General features: G+C 60.6%; 1 protein-coding gene across 1 annotated transcript in view; it reads right to left on the reverse strand.

Annotated features, from left to right (window-relative positions):
- Positions 1 to 480: 480 nt before the first annotated feature.
- Positions 481 to 12939, reverse strand: part of Nkd1 (NKD inhibitor of WNT signaling pathway 1) — a 79410-nt gene continuing 66951 nt past the window's right edge. Inside the window, exons 5-9 of the mRNA XM_048792217.1 lie at positions 8573 to 8668; positions 5195 to 5342; positions 4674 to 4758; positions 1938 to 2065; positions 481 to 1239 (exon numbers count right to left, since the gene is read on the reverse strand). Coding sequence (XP_048648174.1) covers positions 656 to 1239; positions 1938 to 2065; positions 4674 to 4758; positions 5195 to 5342; positions 8573 to 8668 — 1041 coding nt within the window. The 3' untranslated portion in view covers positions 481 to 655. The remainder of the gene's footprint in view (positions 1240 to 1937; positions 2066 to 4673; positions 4759 to 5194; positions 5343 to 8572; positions 8669 to 12939) is intronic.

Consider the following 12939-nt stretch of genomic DNA (forward strand, 5'->3'; position numbering starts at 1 on the left):
AGGAGGAGGAGGAGGAGGAGGGGATTCTCATGTGGTGCCTGGCAGGAGACATGGGGCTTTTGGGGGTGAGGGTGTGAATCCCACTGGGAAGGCGTGAAAGAAAACTCCAGAAAGGAGCACTAAGATCTCCAGGTTGGGACATAAAAGCACAACAGGAGGGAGGTCGCGTGTCTGTAGTCCACTGAGATCCCTTGTCGCATGTCACCATCGGTTAAGGGCAAAATCGAATCAGAAGATACTGAGAGGTAGCAGCTGTTGGTCTCTCAGAGACTCGGAGGCGCTCTGAAGCTGGACCAGGGAAGGGTGTTCTCCTGGGAGAGAGGGACTGGGGTGGGGTGGAGTTTGGGCTCCCACGGCGCTGGGAAAGGTGTGGGCCGATCCTCAGGGACCCTGCAGCTCGGGAGCCCTGAGGGAGCCTGCACCGTCTGCGGGCCCCTTCCCAAACCCCGAGTCGTTTCTGGGGTGCTACGCAGTCCCCACAACATATAAATAAAAATTCCGTTCTGTGTTTCCATATATCTTCTACAGGAAGGCTAGCTGAATATTAGTGGAGTAACAATAATTATTAATAACAATAGTCATCATAATAACAATAATTAATAGAATAATGCCTCGGGGAGGGGACGGGTCCTTCATGTGGCAGCGGGCCTGGGGCCTAGGTCTGGTAGAAGTGGTGGTAGTGGTGGTGATGTTCGTGGTGGTGGTGGTGCTCGTGTCTCTGGACCTGCCCGGCCGGGCTCTCGTACACCACCACGGCGGGCAGCTCCCTCACGTGCTCCCGCCCCAGGACCGCGCCTGCGCCCAGCGGTGCCTGCAGGCCCCGGCAGCCCGGCTGGCTCTCCTTGGCTCGGTGCTTGTGCTTCTTGTGCCCGAGGGGCGCCAGGGTGGGGAGGAGGGTTGGACTGGTGGCCAGGTGGGCCGAGGGGGACACCACAGGGACAGCAGGTGCCAGAGGGGGCTTGCTCCTGCCTCCTCTGGCCACGTGGCCCGCACCCATGCTCTTGCCCTGAGCCTTGGGGGATCTCACAAAGTGCTTGCTCCCATCCTGGGCGCCCCGGAGCCGCTGCTGGAGCTCGGAGACCTTGGAGAATGGGGTGTCAAGGAGGTGGAAGGAGCCTGGGTCCGCGCCTTGGGGCTTCCGGTGTGGGACGTGGACGGCTTCTGGCTCGTGGGAGCGAGATCGAGCGGGGTTGCAGGTGCGGGGGGGCAGTTCTGACTTCGGGACCACAGACGGGGAGCCTAGAAACCAATTCCACAGACATTTCATGAGCACCTACAGTGTGCGGGTCTACCCCCCACCCCCAGAACCCCAAGAATGGTAAAGGCCAGCTCTCTCCGTTATCAGGGCTACCCACCCCAATGCCCCTCGCTGCCTTGAAGGGAAACTTTGAATGGAACTTCCTATCTGCTAAGTGGGAAGAACTGGTTCTGCAGTAGGTCTTCAAAAATAATAATTCTTCTCTGGGAGAGAGCTGGGGGACAGAGATGGTGACAGAGATGAGATAATAAGGTTGTTGGGGCAGGAAAGAATTCCAAGCAATTACCCAGAGGAGACTGTGGAGGACTGTCACAGGGGAAGGGGAGAGGAAGCCGGAGGAGGGAAATGATGGGCGGTTGGCAGGGTAGGGAAAGAGTCACCAGAAGCCAGAGTGGCCACGGTGGCAGCAGAGCTGGGGCGCGGGTGACGGAGCAGGGAGCCATTATGTTTTATCACCTTCTAAGTCCTCAGACACTCGATTTTGTGCCAATCTGTGCATGTATCGCTTTAAATTTGACAATGTTTTTAATGTCCCCTCCTCCAAACAGAGTCTCTGATCTGTCTAGTAAAAGCCACTTCTCCCCACAAAGCCCGGGGGAAGTGACCACCACTGGACATGGTGCGTCCAACCTGTCCAGCCATGGCCCTCTGCTCCCGCCCCCATGCCGGTGTCCCTTACCAGGCCCAAACTGGGAGGTGTAGTTCTCTATCCCTGCGAGGTCCAGGTAGTGGTTTCTCCTCTCGATGTTCTCGTCCACGCAATGGTGGTGGCAGCCGGCCTGCTCCGGGCGGCTGTCGCCTTGGAACCTGCCGTGAGGGAAGCCTGTGAGGGACCGGGCACTGGGCTCCGGGGGGCACCCCACAGGCTGCCAGAGGCCACAGGACAAATACTGGACCCCTGGATGGTCCCTCTGGGTCTTGGAGTGAGGGGACGGGAGGACGGGACCTCTTGCAACCTCTGCCTCCATCTCCACCCTGCCCACGAGACACAGCCCCCTGCCAGCCTCCTGCGGTTGCTGGGAAGAGTGGAGAGGTTTCCCCTTGAACAGGCCCAAAGCAGACATGCAGAGTTATTGGTGAGAATTCAAGGATACTCCAAACCAGGCTCAAGCCACAGGTACCCACTGCAGCCAGGCAGCCAGTACCCGGGTTCCCCAGGGGGCAGGGGCGCGGAACCCCCAGACCTGGTGTTGAGCCTGGCAGACTCCACGGCCTGCCCAAACCCAGGGGCCTCACCAGCACATATGTGTGTGTGGGTATTAGAGTGAGTGTGTGCGAGTGAGCAAATGCATGTGTGCATTGTGTGTGAGCATGTGTTTGTGTACATGTGTGCAGCATGTGTGTGTGCTATGGGTATGTCTACAGGTGTGGGATCTGTGTGTGGGTGTGGGCTTCTGCATGTCAGTGTGTGTGAGCATGTGTATATGTGTGGGCCAATATGTGTGATTATAAGCATGTGTGCAAGTGTGGTGTCATGTGGCTTAGAGTGTGGTGTGTGCCTGTGTGTTTACATGAGTGCACATGTGATTGCATGTAAGCCTATATGTGTGTTCGTGTGCCAATGTGTGCGTGAGTGCACATATGTACATGAGAGTGTGGGTTCACACATGTCTATTAGTGTATGGGTGTGTATGTGTGCATGTTAATTACATGCCTGTGAATGTGTGTGCAACTGTGTGCATGTGAGCATAAGAGTGAATGTGTATACATGAGTCTGCACGTCTATGTATATATGCATATGTATGCGTGACTGCACGACTGAGTGTGCCTTTGTGTGAGAATGTGAATGTGCATGCACGTGACAGTGTGTTGTGGGTATGTGTATCTGAACACACTTGTGTGCGTAATGTGGTATGTGTGAGCATAGGTGCATGTGTTGGTGAGCATCTGCACATGTATATTTGTGTGTATGTGAGCGTGTGTGTGCACCAGTGTATGTGTGGGAATATGTGTGGCAATTGGTGTGTGGTTTGTGTCCACAAGTGTCAATGTGTTCATATATGTATGTCTGCATGTGTTTGAAAGTATCATGTCTGTGTCAGGATGGGGCAGGTGTATGGGTTTGTGTATATTTATGTGTTGGTGCATGTCTGTGCACTTGTGTGTGCACATTAGTGTGCAACTGTAGATGTGTGCATGTGTGTGCATGATACAAGTGTGTTGTGTGTGTCAATGTGCTATGCATGTGTATTCATGTGTACATCCATCTGTGTGTATGGTGTGTGAGTGTGTGTGTGCTTCTGTGTTTCTCTGTGTGTGCCTGTTGTGTGAGTAAGCTTGTGTGTGTTTGGTGTGCAGGTACATGTGCATGTGTACATGTGTGTGTACATGTGTGCATGTGTGGTGTGCAAGTGTGATGGATGTTTGCATTTATGTGACTATGTGTGGGCATGTGATTACATTGTGTATGTGTATTTCCATGTCTTGGGTGTTTGTGTGTATGTGTCTGTATGGGGTTGCATCTGTGAATATGTATGCTGTTGTACATGTGTGCACATGCATGTGTGTTTTCACAAGTGTGTATACGTGCTTGTATTTGTGTGCATGGCCATGTGCACAAGAGTGTTCTGTCAGTGTGCACAGGAGTGTGACAGTGGGTGTGGGTATGGTGTGTGGGTGGATGTGTACATTAGTGTGTCTACAGCTGTGTGTGAGTGTGCATGCATGTTTGAGTGTGTCAGTGAGTGTAAGAGTGCCAGCACAGGCCTCCTTCCTCCCCTGTAGGATGCTGGGCCACCTGCTCCTCCTTCCAGTTCCACTGTGGTCTGCCCACCTCCTGCAGGCCAGCACCCCCCCAGCTGGCCTGGATGTCTCTGGCCTGGCCTCTGCCCGCCACGCCCTGCTCTGTCCAGCTGCCTTCTCCCTCCTGGAGAGGACTGACCTCTCTAGGTGCTTCCATGCTGTCCACCTGCAGGTGTGACTGGCTGCACACCTGCGGCTCTGTTGTCACTCAAAGCTTGTCTTTAAACAGCCTCTCCCATCCCCTTTGCAGGTGCAGAAGTGACAAGAGGTGACATAACTGCAGCCTCGTGAGCTGTTACCACAATTTTGAACCCCCCGCCCATGTCTGAATAAATATGTCCCAGGCCACCCTAGGGAGGGAGAGGTACTTGGGCCTTTGTCTACTGCATGGGAACAGGCCACCTCACCCAGCAGGGACACCACCACGCGGAGTCCCAGGAGCTGCCCCAACCCCGTCCACAGTGAGGGGAGGTACGCAGGCACCCAGCCCACGCTGCGTCCACCCCACGCACTGCCACGGGGCTCGGCATCAGCAACACGGGCCCGCAGCTCCTCGTCCCCTGAAGAGAGCCAGACTAGAGCCTCTGCTCGGAATCTCTCAGGTGCAGGCACACAGCTGGTGCTCAACAGGAGTCAGGACACCAGGCTGCCACGGGGGCCGTGCCTACCGTACCTGAGGGGCGCTCGCTGCCTCTTCTCCCAGCTCCGCAGGTCTTCGGCCGGCTTGGTCTCTGCTCTGGGCCTGGTGCTCTGCAGGTCTGAGGCCCCCCGCAGCACAAGAAGCAGCTGATGAGTGGCTGGCTCCTGGCCCTGCCCGGGGCTGCCCGGCACGCAGCCACAGAAAACTGCCCACAGCAGCTTTGCCACCACTCTGTGGAAGGGTCCCTGAGCTGACACTAAACACAGGGGTCTCGCAGCTACTTGTCCCACTTACTGCCTGCTGGGACTCCTCAGCAGGCCTTCAAGGCCAGCCCCTGCTGTCCCCAGCTCCACTTGCTGGCTGCTTGCCAGGCCCAGGCCACCTGCACCCCTGTGCCAGAGCAGGGCCTCCCTTGGGGAACCCTCCCCTTCCCCACCCCCGCCCCAGCCCTTCAGGACCCACCAGACCCCCACTGGTGCCGAGTGGCTGCCTGCAGAGCCCGGGAAGCCCCTCCCTCTCCAGGCACTGCCCACTGGACCTGGTCGGGCCCTCACCGGCTTGACTGAGGAGGGTGCTCCTCTTGCTCTGGCTCCCATCGGGGGCCACGGTGAGCTTCACCCGCAGCGTCTTGCTGGAGGCCGGCGAGTGGTTCACGGAGGAGTCGACCACCTCGTAGATGGTGTGCAGCAGGCTGGTGATGTCCTGTGGGGAGCAAGCGACACCCGCCGGGGGGTCAGCACAGCGCCCTCACAGGCCTGCTTGGCGCTCACTGCTGGGACCCCCGGCCGCCCCAAGCAGAGACGGAGGCGGAAGCAGAGAGGGGGGGCTGGATCTGGAGGCCCTAGAAGCAGGAGTGCGAGCGGATGAAGGGAGAAAAACATACAGAAAAACTCAGAGGGCAGGTCACAGCCACAGGCCACTGGGCACTCTGAGGGACCATGTGCAATCTGTCCCCAGTAGCCTCACTGCCCCAACCCTCCCACTCCCTAGAAAAGGTGCCCCATGGGTGCCACACCCCGTGCTTCTAGCCTGTCCTGCAAGGGCTGAGCTACTCCCCGCACCACAGGAAGCTCTCTGGCGGGGCCCTGTCCCCAGAGCTCCAGGTGGACCGAGAGGTGGACCCAGGGAATATGGAGCTGGGGCACGGGTAGCATCTGAGCAAAAAATGGAAACGCAGATGTGTCCCTACTGGGATGGACTTGGCCCTCCCCGTCCTATGCCGACTGTCCAGGGCTGGCTGTGGTTGGCCTAAGGCGGTAATGAAATTCAAGCCCAGTGAGGTCATGGAGGTGGGCCTGAATCCTCCAGGGCTGGTGCCCCTGTAGGAGGAGGAAACGGCAGAGCCTGCTCGCTCTCCGTCCCGACAGGAGGCAGCGGGAGGGCAGCCCTTGCCACCAACCGGGTCAGCCAGGGTCTCCAGCTTCGACTCCCGCCACCCGAAACCTGAAGATGCACTCCCGTTGTCAAAGCCACCCAGTCTGCGAGAACCTGACCGAATCTCCTCTCTCTGGGCCTTGGTGACCCCCTGAACCCTAACTGGGTCTCCTACAGCATCCGTGTCTCGAAGACTCTGAGAGGTGGGGGGTCCCAGTCCCCCCGGATAGGCCTCCCTTGCTTCTGGGGTCTGCTAGGGTCTTTTGTGAGGGCAGCTTCTGCTTTAAAGGATATTGGAAACTTCTGGAAAAGATCTTTCCTCCCTGTCCACCAGGTCCACAGACAGTTTTCTGCTCATCAGCTCTGACAGACTCCACCTCCCTTTCCTCCTTTGGCCGAGGAGGCCGAGGAGGCCGAGGAGGCCGAGGAGGCCGAGGAGCCCCAGGCTGCGTGGCCGGACGTGTGGCAGGGGGGAGCTGAGTGGTGGGGTCAGTCTGGAGCCAGTCCCACCCACGGGAGGGCAGTCACTCAGCTCAGCTGACTTGCCCCTTGACTCTGCAGGCTGAGGGTCATCTCAGAGAAGCCAGAAATCCAGAACCTTCTGTAAAATCCTCGGAATCGTTGATATTGACAACTCACTTTAGTTTTTAACTAAAGCCTCGGAAGGACCAGGTCGCACGTGTGGGGGTCTGACTGAACTGGGGGGGGCTGCCGGCGACAGCCAGGCTCTAGGCCTCACTCGGGGTCTCCTCGACTCTCCTGGCTCTTTGGGCCAGGCCCATGGGGACCTGCCCCCTCCCTTCCTTCCCCGAGCCTCTCTGCACAGCGCTCGTCACCCTCTCTCTCGCCATCTTGGGAAGCCCATGGAGGAGGGGTGACCAGGAAGGTGAAGCAATCGAAGTCCACCCCCCCGCATCCCCAAAGCATCAGATGCCATAGAGGGCGCGGGGCCCCGCCTTGTGGCCTCAGCAGGTCCTGGCTGATCCAGGGTCAAGGATGAGCCTTGGCAACTCCACCGTGAGGAGCAGCCCGTGGGAGCAGAGGGCAGGCATGCAGCAGGAGGCCCTGACCCTGTGCTCTGCAGAGGTCCCCAGGACCAAGGTGGGGCCTTCCTGGAGGTCTCTAGGCCATCGGGAGTGTGTCCTCAAAAGGAACTGTGCGACTCCAGCTCTGGTCCTCTTTCTCTACTTCCTGGCCACAAGGTCAGAGGTTCTGCCCATAGAATGTGCCACCCACCACAGGCCCAAAGGCCACAGGGCCAACCAAACACGGACTAGAACCTGCAACCTGAGCCGAAATGAACCTTTTCTCTTGACAAGCCGACCGTCTCCTGCTCTGTGACAGCCGCGGACAGCGAACACCGTTGCCCGTAAACATCAACTATAAGTGCTCCCTGACCCGGGAGGAGACAAAACAGCTGAGCCTCTCCAGGGACACCGCAGAGTCCCCCGTGCTGGACCAGAGGCAGGTGGGGAGCCCAGCCATGCTGATTCCTGAAGCAAAGGAATGACACCAAGCCGCCCGCAGGCCCCTTCAGCACAGAGAATCAAACACAGTTGCCCTCCAGGGCCTCTGGAACTCGGACCCAGGCCCGAGCTGTGTCTCTCCTGCGAAGCAGCCGGCCTCCTTCAGCTCCCCCAGGCCTCAGGCTCGGCCTCCCCTCCCTGCCCTGCAGCCTGCAGCTGCCGCTCAGTACCCAGCCTCCTCCTCCAGGGAGCCCTCCCTGCACCCTGCAGGCTCCACTGACCACCCTGCTAATGTCCTCCACAGAACTCAGCGGCTGACGCCATCCTAAAATGGTCTTCCATGCCCACTGGCCATCAGAGCCAAGAGGTGAGGAGCCCTGCTGTCCGTCCCTGCCGTGTCCTGCAGCTGGTGTGGAGCAGGTGCCCGGCTGGCGAAGCCAACGGCATGGAGAAAGGGCGAGAGGAATCTGGGGGAGGAGGGCTCCTCAGCTATGGGAGGAGGGCTCTGAGGGGGAGAGAGGTGGCCAGGCGGAGGGGGCAGGACGAGGGAGACCGCGAGGGCAGCATGCTGTGACCAGAGCTGTGGCTGCAGAGCCACGTGCCGGGCTCCGAGAGCAGGGCTGCTCATCCCTGTGACAATGGCAGGAGGGGCCGTGGGGCCTGGGGTGCCCGCCCTGCCCAAGCTCCTGAACCAAATAGCCGGGCACCGGAAGTGGCCTGGGGTGGCCAGGCCCCGCTCCTAGAGCTGGGGACGTAAAGAAGCCAGCCAGGCAGGACTCTCCGGGGACCGGCCCTTCTCCAGGGCAGTGTGGGCCCCCTGCCCCTCCCCAGCAGCACTGGCCAGGCTCAGTGCAGGGACCGGGTGCCCTTTCCTGTCCGTCACCTCTCCCCACGTTCCTGCGGCACCAGGAGGGCCTCTGCATTTCCTGAAGCTCCTGGCGCCTCGCTCCCCACCCTCCAACCCCAGCCACTGCCAGCTGCACCTTCTCTCAGGAGCAGACTGGCCGGGCAGGGGAGTCAGCAGAGGCGGAGGGCCAGGTCCCCAGGCCCAGGGGCCTGACGGTGGCCAGGAGACCCAACAGGTGCACTCACCTCGCGGGTGACCTTGCCATTGTTGTCAAAGTCATACAGGGTGAAGGTCCACTCCTGCCGGCTGTCCTCCTCCACGGACACATCACACTGTAGCTCCTGGACACAAACGGACGGACAGGGCTGGTCACCTACCACATGGACACTGGCCGAAGACTTGGGTCCAGAGGCCAGGCCATGGGGCAGCCCCCTGGCTTCCCCAGACCCTGAGGGAAAGAGGAACACCATGACCCACATGTGACCAGCGAGAGACCCACAGGGCACAGCGGTCTCTGGGTCTTCAAAGGCAAGGGAACGCCATCCCGGGAGGAGGCTTCCTGGCCTCAGGGAGGCTGAGCCTGGACCAAGGGCCAGAGCCACTGGAAGGCAACTGGAAGCCAGGCAGGACCCAGGACGGGGCACCTGAGCAGCAAGGCAGCAGAGGATGGCCGGGGACAGCTGAAACTCCAGGCTCCACCAGGCCTCGCCCGGCTTGGCTCTCCACAGCTGTGGACCCTGGGGCCACTGCGTCCTCAGGTGCCTCAGTTTCCCCTCCATAAACCACGGAGAATGACAGCCTCTAGCCCATCACACTCTTCCCCGCAGCCGCAGCACGGTCAGCACGGTCCACCTCCCACCACCGGCACCTGCGTCTCCTGCTGGCGCAGCCCCGAAGACCCCAGAGGCACCCTGGACAAGGGCGGGACAGGAGCCAGGGGACAAACACCCACCTCCTCACCTCTCCATGGGACACACTGAGCGTATTCTATCTGGCTCCTCTGTCCCCAGAGGGACAGAGCCCCGGTTGCTGGTGTAGGTGACCCGTGTGTCACCCTACCCTTTATGAGCCTCTCTCCCCTGCTCCCAAGCACCCCCTCTTCCTGGGGCCCTTCCAAGACACCGTCCATCCCCATGTCCTCATCTAAGGTCCACTCTGCAGGAAGGAATGGGGAGCACGGGTGGCACACTCCGCACTCAGCACACTGTTGGCACCCAGGAGAAGCCAGTCGATGGCGGCTGTCCTCTTGGCTCTGATGGTTAACCCAACTCCTCACTGCGACTGGCGGAATCCATGTCTAACTCCAGGGACCCGAACTGGGAAGTGGTGCGCTCCGTCACCACGGTCTGTAGGCGGAGGCCAGCTGGGATCACAGCGACAGTGCTCCAATGAGCGCCACTTGGGGAAAGAGGCCCTCAACAGCCACCAGATCCGTACACCTGAGGACAGGTGTTCCCCGAGGGCCTCAGTCCACCTGTCCTTCCTCTGCCACATGCAGGCGCTGGCTCACAAGGCAAGACGGCGGGCTCTGCCCCCAGAGGGGGACCTGGCCTGCGTAGGCTGGCAGGAGTGTGCTCAGCCTGGCCTCCCTGCCCGGCCTCCCTGCCTGGCCTCCCTGCCCAGCCTCCCTGCCCAGAAGCCGTCTGCTCCTCTGGAGGCCCCCTGAGTTCAACGTTGGCCTTCCTGAGTGTTGACGAGCCCTTGTGCTACGCGCCAAGGCCTGTCCTGCTCTCCAAGGGTGTCACAACACATGTGCCTTCACCAACACACACCCACGCACGCTTATCCCCCACCTACCCATCCACACACCTATCCTCACACACACCCACACACGCCTAATTACCACACCGACCCCCCCCACACCTCCCCACACCTATACACACACGTCCACACCCATGCCTGACCACACACCCCTACACACGTCCACACCCACACCACCCGCATACACACCTGTGCCCACACACATGCCTAACCACACGGAGCGTCCACCGTTTCCAAGACAGTTACACCGGGCCCTCGGAACGCGAGTGCGGCCATCACCCGGCCTCCGTGGTGCGCACACTCCTCGGCCCGCCCTACCCACCTGGGCTTTTCAGGTGAGCGCTCTCCACGGGCCACGCACGGCTCAGTCCCAAGCAGTCAGCCGCCCCCTCCAGAAAGAGCACCCTGGGGCTTCCAGAAGCCAGACGCCTGGGTCTGGACCTTCCTCCGGCTGCTGGCCTTGGCCCTCAGCTTTGCCAGGCACCCAGAAGACCCTGTGGGGACCCAGGTGGGCTCAGGACAGGGCTGAGCTCCAGGAGAAGGGGGCAGCCCTAGCCCCTCATGGACACCCTGCCTGGACCCCTCGGCCCTGCAGTCAGGGCCCCTGGCCGGTCTCCCCCGCTGCCCCCAGGCCCACCACCCCTGGGCAGGCCCCCACACAGCAGATCCCACACACCAGGCTGGGCCTTTCCAGGCCCCATGCTCCTGCTGGCCCCTGTGCCTGAAGGTCCCTACTGTCCCAAGGGCTCCCTGGCACCCTCGCCCCAAACCTACTCCTGCACGCAGAGGCGCAGCCCCACACACTGCCCCTCCGCAGGCACCGCGGTGTGAGACGGCCAAAGCATCCCCTCCTCTACCCCTGTCCCCACCTCTGCCTGCCCTGGGTGACCACCCGCCCTTCAGATCCCCATCTCATCGCTGACTGTGCGGACACTAGTCTGGGTCCCTCTTCTGTCCCCCTGACCATGCCCAGGTCACTGCTGGACCCCTGGCCACCAGCAGGTGCCCAACCCGCACTGGTGGGAAAGCAGGGACGTGCGGACTGTGAGGGACACCCTCTTCAGCAGCGGGTGCCACACGGCCTCCCTGCGTGCTGAGATCACGGCCATCCCCGCTGCCCAGGTGACGCAAGGGAAGCTGAACTGCTAAGGACTCGCCCACAGTCACAAGAGCCGCCTCCGAGCCCTGCGCTGGGGCCTTGGGTGGAGAGCAGAGGGAAGGGGGAGGCAGGGAGGGCCCAGAGGGCAGGCGAGCTCCGCGCAGCGGCTGGGTCTGCTCTCACCCCTGGCCCTGGGCTCCGGGTGCAGACGGGCCTCGGGGCCCCTCTCAGGACAAAGGGAGCCCCCGGCAGGTTGTCATCGGGAAGTGGCTGCATCGGTTTTGCTTCTTGAAGTTTAGTTTCCACTTTCGTAAAGTGCAATAGTAGCACCCTCCGCACGAGGTTGGACGGAGTCACCTGCAGAGCTCGGTGCCACCTGCCCATGCGGGTGACTGCATCAAAACCAGGTCTGTGTGTCTCCAGGGCGACCCCCACCCCAGGAGAGCCCAGTGCAGATCACGCAGGAAGCCACTGGCCGGAGCGCACACGCGGTGGCTCTCTTCTTACTGGCAGCAGGTCGACCGCCTAATTATATTTGGCTAATATTAAACCCCTGTGCACTCCCTGTGACAGCTGCAGCTGGAGGGACGGGGACCCAGAAACGTCCTGGCCGGCTACCCTGAGACGGAAATGTTCGCAGCAGATAATCTGTATGACAGCAGGACCGTGGACCCGTTAGGGCGCCTGTCCCCACTGCTAGCCCGTCCTGCCAGGTAGCCGTGCCTTGAAAGGCGCCCACCAGGCACTGGACATGGTGACCATTTCTGCACCTCCCTTAGTGGGGCCCACTTGGTCCTAACTGTGGTTCAGATCGTCCCTTTTTTTTCAAAGTTGACGGTCAGCCGGGCTTTTCCAGATGGGGTTGAGATAAGCTGGTGCTGGCTGATAGCATCCAGAGTCTGGATTTCCTCCTAACGTGGCCGCCTCCTTCCCCACGTCCAGACGTGCCCTGCAGAATTCTTGGCCTGTTGGTCGGGTCCCCAGCCTCACACATTGCTATGCAGAGGGTTTGGCGCCGTCCGGCAAGCCGCGTGGCAGAATCTCTGCCCCGTGCACCTGCGGGCAACCCCAGGGCAGTAGCCAGCCAGGCCCCAGCTCCCCCAAAACGTGCGCTCTGGCTGCGCAGCCCTCGGAAGCTCCCAGAAAGACCGCACAGCCTCGGCCGTGACGCTGCACAGAAGTAGACACGCCCCACGGGCTCCAGATGCATCGGTCCCAATTATTATTAGAGGCTGGTCCTCCTCAGACACCTGCCTGCCATCTGTTGAGAAATGTCACAAGTGATCCCGACAAATCTGTGGTGTCTGACATGTCAACGGTGCCGCCTGGGGTGGCGCAGTGCCTACCTGCCCCTCAGAGTTGCCTCCCAGTGACCCCAAGTGACCCCAAACCACAGGGAGACAGCCCCGAGGTGTGCTGGGTGGCTGGGGAGGGTGGGGCCGCGAGGGACGGGCCTGTTTCATTTCTCAGCCCTCGTCCCACCCCCGCTGTCCGGGGGCGCCCGTCCTCAGCAGCTCTGGCTGGGTGGGCTGTGCCGACCTGCTCCCTGGGTCACTGCTATTTGCTAGGGTAAACAGTCCCCAGAAAGTGACCATGAGGCTCTCCCAGCATGCAGTCCCAGATGGGCCTCTGTGCCTCCCACTGGGCCCAAGGAGACGGGGGCTGGAGTCCAGACTGTGATCAAATTTGCCACATTCAGGTATCTCCTCTCTTTCTTCCTCCTCCTCCTCCTCCTCCTTCCTTTTTTTTTTT

This window comes from Marmota marmota, unplaced genomic scaffold, assembly GCF_001458135.2.
Source record: "Marmota marmota marmota unplaced genomic scaffold, marMar, whole genome shotgun sequence".
Lineage (NCBI taxonomy): Eukaryota > Metazoa > Chordata > Mammalia > Rodentia > Sciuridae > Marmota > Marmota marmota.